The 7,539-nt window shown below is 49.9% G+C and overlaps 1 protein-coding gene across 1 annotated transcript; it reads right to left on the minus strand.

Annotated features, from left to right (window-relative positions):
* Nucleotides 1–1,412: 1,412 nt before the first annotated feature.
* PEX26 (peroxisomal biogenesis factor 26) lies at nucleotides 1,413–7,289 on the minus strand. Its single transcript, XM_009905455.2, has 5 exons — nucleotides 7,036–7,289; nucleotides 6,271–6,411; nucleotides 4,847–5,160; nucleotides 2,497–2,643; nucleotides 1,413–1,683 (listed from the first exon to the last, which is right to left on the minus strand). Exons 1-5 carry the CDS (start codon nucleotides 7,206–7,208, stop codon nucleotides 1,580–1,582), a joined length of 879 nt encoding a protein of 292 aa, XP_009903757.2. The 5' UTR covers nucleotides 7,209–7,289; the 3' UTR covers nucleotides 1,413–1,579.
* Between the last annotated feature and the right edge of the window lie 250 nt (nucleotides 7,290–7,539).

Genomic DNA, 7,539 nt, shown 5'->3' on the forward strand with positions numbered 1-7,539 from the left:
AAGTATTTCTCTGCTGGGATAACCTAAGAAGAAACAGACAGAGAGCCAGTTTTAGCAGTGAAGATGCAGACTATTTTTAAAGTTCCCCAGTAGTTAGTAAAGCAACAGATCACACACAGATGAAAGCATCAACACACTGCTATCCATGTGAAGAGTGAACCACCACTTCAGTGCACTGCTGGAGACCAAGAACACCCTGAAGAGGACTGCTGTTGTAAGACATCACACTGGGTGGCTACTTCTCACAGGTTTGGTGTGTTGGAGAGAACCAGAAAGGCTGCTTTGTTCAACTTCTGTAGTTTGGGTGATGTTGAGGCAGCTTGACTCTTTCTGGCACACATGCTAGGATGGAAGGCTGCTTGTTTGCCACACAAACTCCTTGCCTTGAACTTGTCCTCTCCATTAAACATGTTGGCTGCAGTGAAAGCAACTGGAGCAAAAGGAGAGGCCAGCACTCTCCTTTGGAATCTGCCCTTTGTCAACTGATGATATGTGGATGGATGAAGAAGAAATTGATGTTCTAACCTAAACCTCCAATTCCACCCCCAGGAGCCAGAAATGGGGTCAGTCTGGTGACAGATCTTCTGTAAAGACAATTTTCTTGCCACTGATCTGGGATCTCAGAGAAGTGCCTCTTTCTACCTATTAATAAACTTTTGTTCTGAATGATAGACCACTGCTAAATGGCTCCCATGTAACCCACAATTTTAGATACTGGGGGCAGTCAGAGCAATTCTAGACATGGAGACTTTTTGCCATCTATATAAACAAAGCAAGAGACAGAAAAACAATGAAGCAATTCAGCTGTTTAACCAATAATAGAGTTAAAAAAAATAAGTCTATTTCCTTACCACCATCACCATGTGCTCCTAAGAATTACTATGCCCTAGACAAGCACAGAGTGCTGCAATTTGCATTTACAAAGAGTAGCACAGTAGTCTTTGTGGCCCACAACCTTGCCCTTCTGGCTTAAATATGATTAAAATCAAAAGTGCTTGCAGAAGGAAGCATCAGTCACAAGGGAAACCATGCAACAGGCTTCACCTTCCCCAGTGTTTTTTCTTCCACATGCTTGTCCTAGATACCATGCTGCAGAACTGGGCTTTTCAGATGTCTTCAGAATATTCCTCTGTTTGTTCTCCATTACCTTTTACAGTCGTGCCTCCAGGAATGCCATTTCACTTGCTCACAAATCTGCCCAGCGTCTGCAAGGATGGAGCCTTCTTCCATAGGTCACAAACGGCTACACAACCCTCACTCCAGAGTTACAGCTGAAGCAAAGTGTTTGAAAAGGAGGATTCTTTCTTGGTTAGATGATAGAAGGACTACCTGTACCCTGATGTTGGACAGAACAGTGCTGCAAAGCCAAGGAAAACATCAGGAATGCTTGTCATGGTGCCAAAATGTATACACCACTCCCCAGATGAAGGAACCAAGGTGTCACCACACAGGAGCTCACAAGTAGCCATCTCAATTGGGGCACTAATTTCAATGGTCCTTGAAGAGACTGATTACATCCTCAAAACAAGCTGACAGTTTTACAGCAGGAGAGAAAAATGCATTCTGTGGTGGAAGACACTTAGTCTTTAACAGGAGACCTATGGACTGGAGAAAACACAGCTGCCCAAGCCTGTCTGAAGAGCTGGACCAGTTTGTAAATGAATGGCAGTGATGTAGGAGAAGCTGCAGAACAAACCAAAAAGCAGAAGGGCTTCTGTTATAGAAGGTAAAACTAAAATATACTATTACATTAAGAAAAATACTAAGCATTTTCCTACTATTCTATTTAGAGAAATACTAATATATTAAGAAAGAACTAATCCCAAGTAGAGTTAATGGAAACCTTGTTGCCTTGTTTCCTTGTGTTTGGTTCAGCACTTGGGCCTTCACTCGCAGCACTGCTCGCATTCCTAGCCAGCTGCCTTCAGCATTTCCCAGGGGCCTATGTGCAGAACAGCAGTGGAGTAAATGCTGCCGAGCAGAAGGGGAAGCACCCAGCCCCTCCACACCCCAGCTGCCTCCTCTGCATCATGGGATCAGCCCATTCTTCAGTGAGAGCAGCAGCCATCACCAGAGTGGCTCCAGCATAAGCAGATCAAATGCATGACTATGCATATATGACTATGTCCTGGGCAACTCTGTTGTCCTGACAGAACAGCCCTAGAAAGCAATCACTCTTCCAAGAGAGATGCACTTTCTATCACCACAAGATGAACAAGGCAGAAGTCTAGGACAGCTCAGCCTGGCCTTTCTCTGTACATTCTCTGTTGAAAAGAGCTGAGGATGGAGTGTTTACAGAAAAATGGGCTTTGGGGAGCTGCATCCTTCTACATGGACTGTGACAGCAACCATTAGAAACAAGCCCAAATAAGAAGTTCTTAGACACCCAGATTTTTTTTTGTCTCCCAAATCCCCAAATCTATTAAAAAGCAACTGTTTTCTACTCTGAAACCATAATGGCATCTTTGAAACATAGCAATCTTAGTGTTGTAGTACCTGGGTCTAATCTCACCACCACCAGGTACAGCAGAAAAGTAGCCAAGAGCATCTTTTTGTAAGGAAGCAGACACAAGTGGCTAGACATGGACCTCAGCGCTCTACGCAGCAACGTCAACACGGTCAACAGCTTTTGGGACAAAGCACCTAGGATACCAGAACAGAAAGGCTGTTAGAACACAGAAAAGCAAAAAAAGTAATCACAGAGAAAAGAAGAAATTAAAGTAAGACCATTCATAGTTTGATTTCATGAGAGTGGGGATGGTGCTTTTTTCTGTAATGGGCAACAGAAAAACTACAATTTTGTAACACAATTCATAGAATCACAGACTCAGTAAGGTTGGAAAAGACCTCAGAGATCATCAAGTCCAACTTAATACCTAACACCTCCTGACAACTAAACCATGGCTCCAAGTGCCTCATCCAATCCTTTTTTAAACAACTTTAGGGACAGTGACTCCACCACCTCCCTGGGCAGCACATCCCAATGGCCAACAACTCTTTCTGGGAAGAACTTTCTCCTCACCTCCAGCCTAAGCTGCCCCTGGCACAGCTTGAGACTGTGTCCTCTTGTTCTGGTGCTGGTTGCCTGGGAGAAGAGACCAACTCCCAGCTGGCTACAACCTCCCTTCAGGTAGTTGTGGACAGCAATAAGGTCATCCCCTGATCCTTCTCTTCTCCAGGCTGAACACCCCCAGCTCCCTCAGCCTCTCCTCACAGGGCTGTGCTCAAGGCCTCTCCCCAGCCTTGTTGCCCTTCTCTGGACACCTTCAAGTCTCTCAATGTCCTTCCTAACCTGAGGGGCCCAGAACTGGACACAGGACTCAAGGTGTGGCCTAACCAGTGCTGAGTACAGGGGCAGAATGATTTCCCTGCTCCTGCTGGCCACACTATTTCTGATACTGGCCAGGATGCCATTGGCCCTCTTAGGCACCTGGGCACACTGCTGGCTCATGTTCAGCTGCTCTCAACCAGTACCCTCAGGTCTCTTTCTGCCTGTCTGCTCTCAGCCATTCTGACCCCAGCCTGTAGCACTGCATGGGGTTGCTGTGGCCAAAGTGCAGAACCCAGCAGTTGGACTTGTTAAATGCCATCATTTGTATACCTTTTTTTATTTAGGCATCTCTTTCAGTGTACTATGATCTTATATCTCAGAAGTGCCAGCTTCTCTCCTGGGAGATAAGTCAAGAGATTTCCAGTTCTGGAGGAAAAGCAGTACTTTAAATAGCAGCTAAGACATTGTTCTACACGGGCTCAATGGAGACAATGCAGAATACCTAAAGCCAGTAAGACATGCACTGCAAGGGCTGCTAGCTAGGCTTTAGTTTCCCTTGTGTACCTTTTTTCAAAAAATAACAACCCCCCCCACACTTATCCTGAAGTGCTTTTTAACCTGCAAAAATTTCTCATCTCTTGACACTGGCAGAGGCTAAATACCGTTTGTAACTCTCAGTAAATGGATCACTAAGTCCTGCACCTGGGAAGGAATAATCATCTGCACCAGCACAGGTTAGGAGGTGATCTGGAGAGCAGCCCCCTGGAGAAGGAACTGGGAGTCCTGGTGGACAGCAAGTTCTGCATAGGACAGCATGGAGAAGAGCAAGGCCAGTGGTATCCTGAGGTGCATTAACAAGAGTGTGTCCAGCAGATCCCAGGAGGTTCTCCTCCCCCTCTACTCTGCCCTAAGGAGGCCCCACCTGGAATACTGCGTCCAGTTCTGGGCTCCCCAGTTCAAGAGAGACAGTGATCTGCTGGAGAGAGCCCAACAGAAGGCTACAAGGATGCTGAAGGGACTGGAGCACTGCCTGGTGAGGAGAGGCTGAGAGACCTGGGGCTGTTCAGTCTTCGGAGGAGAAGACTGACAGGGGATCTGATCAATATCTGAGGGCTGGGGGTCAGGAAGGAAGGGACAGAGCCTCTGGTCACTTGTGCCCTGTGACAGGACAAGGAGCAATGGATGGAAACTACAGCACAGGAGGTTCCACCTCAAGATGAGGAAGAACTTCTTTACTGTGAGGGTCTCGAAGCCCTGGAGCAGGCTGCCCAGAGAGGTTGTGGAGTCTCCGTCTCTGGAGCCCTTCCAGCCCTGTCTGGATGTGTTCCTGTGTGACCTGTGCTGGATTCCCTGGTCCTGCTCTGGCAGGGGACTTGGACTGGAAGATCTCCAGAGGTCCCTTCCAACCCCTAACCTCCTGTGATCCTATGATTCCTTCTGAAAACTTCCTGGTTTGTCATGACAATATTCCTAATACCTAGTTAATACTCATGACTCTGTTAGTAAGGCTCTAACTTACTAGAACTAAAATTAGGAAGAAAAAAGAGGAGCACAAAGAACCGAGGGAAAGCCTACCCAAGAGAGTTTCTGTTGCTGTGTCTTCCTGCTCTTCAGCAGCCGAATGCATCTCCTCCCGCTGAGCCCACTGACGTCGGCTCTCACAGATGGCCCCAAGAAAGGTTTGCTGCTGCTCGCTGTCCAACAGGTCACAGCTGCGCACAAGCTCCTCTGCTTCCTTGAACCGGCCCAGGGGAAGCAACACGTGCAGCAGGCACAGCTCCAGCAACCCACCGTACTCAGGGAGACCCCTGTTGGTTTGGTCTCTCAACCAGCTACTGCCAACCTCCAGCATCACCTGAGGCTCTTTAACTTTGCTGTATAAGAGGATACTGCAATACAAGAAATCAATATTGGCAAACGCTGAATCTTTTAAACTGAGATCACTGACTACCCATTATGAGGGTCTGCAGTTTAATTTCATAGACTCAGGGAAGGGACCTTGAAAGAGCCTGTGTCCAGCTTTTTGGAAAGGTACCTCTTCTCCACTTCTGATCTTACCATGTTATTTTCCCAACCAAACCTCTACAAAAAGCCCAGAGCCTGGTTACACTCACTCAACACATTTCCTTATATTGGCAATGCTTTTTCCTCCTGAAGCAGGGAGATATTTCTGAGGCAGACAACAGGTAGAGAGCCACCCACATCACAGTATAACTAAGGTTGGAAGAGACCCCAAGGATCATCAAGTCCAACCTGTCCCAACAGACCTCACGACTAGACCATGGCACCAAGTGCCACATCCAATCTCCCCTTGAACACCTCCAGGGACAGTGACTCCTCCACCTCCCTGGGCAGCACATTCCAATGACGAACAACTCTTTCTGGGAAGAACTTTCTCCTCACCTCCAGCCTAAACTTCCCCTGGCACAGCTTGAGACTGTGTCCTCTTGTTCTGGTGCTGGTTGCCTGGGAAAGGAGACCAACCCCCACCTGGCTACAACCACCTTTCAGTTAGTTGTAGAGGGCAATGAGGTCACCCCTGAGCCTTCTCTTCTCCAGGCTAAACAATCCCAGTTCCCTCAGCCTCTCCTCACAGGGCTGTGCTCAAGGCCTCTCCCCAGCCTTGTTGCCCTTCTCTGGACACACTCAAGTGTCTCAATGTCCTTCCTAAATTGAGGGGCCCAGAACTGGACACAGTACTCAAGGTGTGGCCTAACCAATGCAGAGTCCAGGGGCACAATGACCTCCCTGCTCCTGCTGGCCACCTCCTCCTCCTCCATCACCTCCTCAGCATCACCCCTTTTGTATTTTCTCACTGTGAAGCATCTGCAGGCCTGCAGCCACGTTCCTGTACACACAGGTTGAGAACAGGCCTGTCCCAGGTTCTGCTTTTATCCTCACACCACACAAAGTGAAAATACTACACAATATTCATGTCTGACCTACTGTTAAACTTAATGCAAGCCCTGTGTATATCACAGCCACAGACAGAAACTCACCACAGCTCCAGAACTTTTGGAGGCAGACGTTCAGGGAGTTGGTAATACTGTAGAACCCACGACAGAACTTCCCTCCACCGGTTCATCTCAGCCAGCGCCTGAATCCCCACAACACAAAGGGAGCATTTCACTTCTGCAGAACTGGTAACGAAGAGACACCTAAATAAGTGCTTGCTACAACCACATTTCACCCCTTCCAGTGAACTGCAGCCTAGCCTAGGCTCTCTACAGCTCTTTGACTTTCCCCCTTTTCTCGCCCCTGATAAGGCAAATTCAAGCTCCAGAGAAGACACACGGAGTCTGCATCTAGGAGGACCCAGGGAAGCCTCCTAGGCACATCTCCTTTCCTCAAACAGGCAGAGATCCCTCTCTGTGAACCACGTCAGTACAGGCAGGCCGTTATCAAACAGTGGACAAAGCCAAGCAGGGTTTTAAACAGTTGCTAGCTCATTTTTAGCAGCAAGTGCCATTCCCCGTTAATTTAGACAACTAAGGAAAAGCCAAGCAACACCACAGCAAGACCCACGGGTGCTGTTGCCATTCATACAGACTTATATTCGAACCTATGAGGTTCCTAAACCTCCCGCATAAAAAAAATAAAATCCCAACTTGGGAAATCCCCAAGCCCCTCTATTTGAAAAGTAAGCCACAAACAGGCCAGACACAGCCTGCAGCCAGAGAAATCAGCCTGACCCTGAAGCGACACCGGGCCGCTTCCCGGCGGCCGCCCTCTTACCACTCCGCAAGCCCGGCGACCACTCGCACCTCTCTGGGACGGGGCTGGTGCCGGAGCCGGGACCCAGGCTGTCGCAGCCCGCCTCACATCTCTCCACGGCAGCGGCGAAGTCCCGGTGCAGCACCAGCAGGTCCGCCGCCTCCTCAAGCAGCGAGGCCGCCTGGGCCGCGACCGGGGGCCAGGTCAGAGGCTCGCTCCTCATGGCGGCAGGAGGGCTGCTGGGAGGGCTGCTGCCGCCCTCCCCGCGTCCCACCGCCCGCCCCCCGCCCGGCTCTGGCTCCAGCGCCGCCGCCACCGCCGGCCCCGGGGCTCGGCGCAGCTCCGCTCGGGGCAGCGGCAGCAGTGGGACCGGAAGGCTGTGAGGCGACCTCCGCGCCGCCGCCTCCTAGCAGCGGAAGCGCTGCCCCGGCGAACACCTCCCCGCCCCGTGGCCCGGCGGGAGATGTAGTCTGGCGGTGACGTGATGAAAGGGTGTCAGCGGCTGCCGAGCGAGGCGCAGGGAGGCGGCGGTAGCTCCTCGGCGATCTGGTTCC

The sequence above is a fragment of the Dryobates pubescens genome, chromosome 15, assembly GCF_014839835.1.
Source record: "Dryobates pubescens isolate bDryPub1 chromosome 15, bDryPub1.pri, whole genome shotgun sequence".
NCBI lineage: Eukaryota > Metazoa > Chordata > Aves > Piciformes > Picidae > Dryobates > Dryobates pubescens.

Bases quoted from the DNA above. Each gene is read 5' to 3' on its own strand.
- PEX26 (XM_009905455.2), bottom strand. From the start codon at position 7,208: ATGAGGAGCGAGCCTCTGACCTGGCCCCCGGTCGCGGCCCAGGCGGCC. The intron at 6,412-7,035 runs GTGCGAGTGGTC...CTTCGTTACCAG, and splicing joins ACCAGCCCCGTCCCAGAGAG to TTCTGCAGAAGTGAAATGCT. The intron at 2,644-4,846 runs GTAGGCTTTCCC...CTGGTATCCTAG, and splicing joins AGCAACAGAAACTCTCTTGG to GTGCTTTGTCCCAAAAGCTG.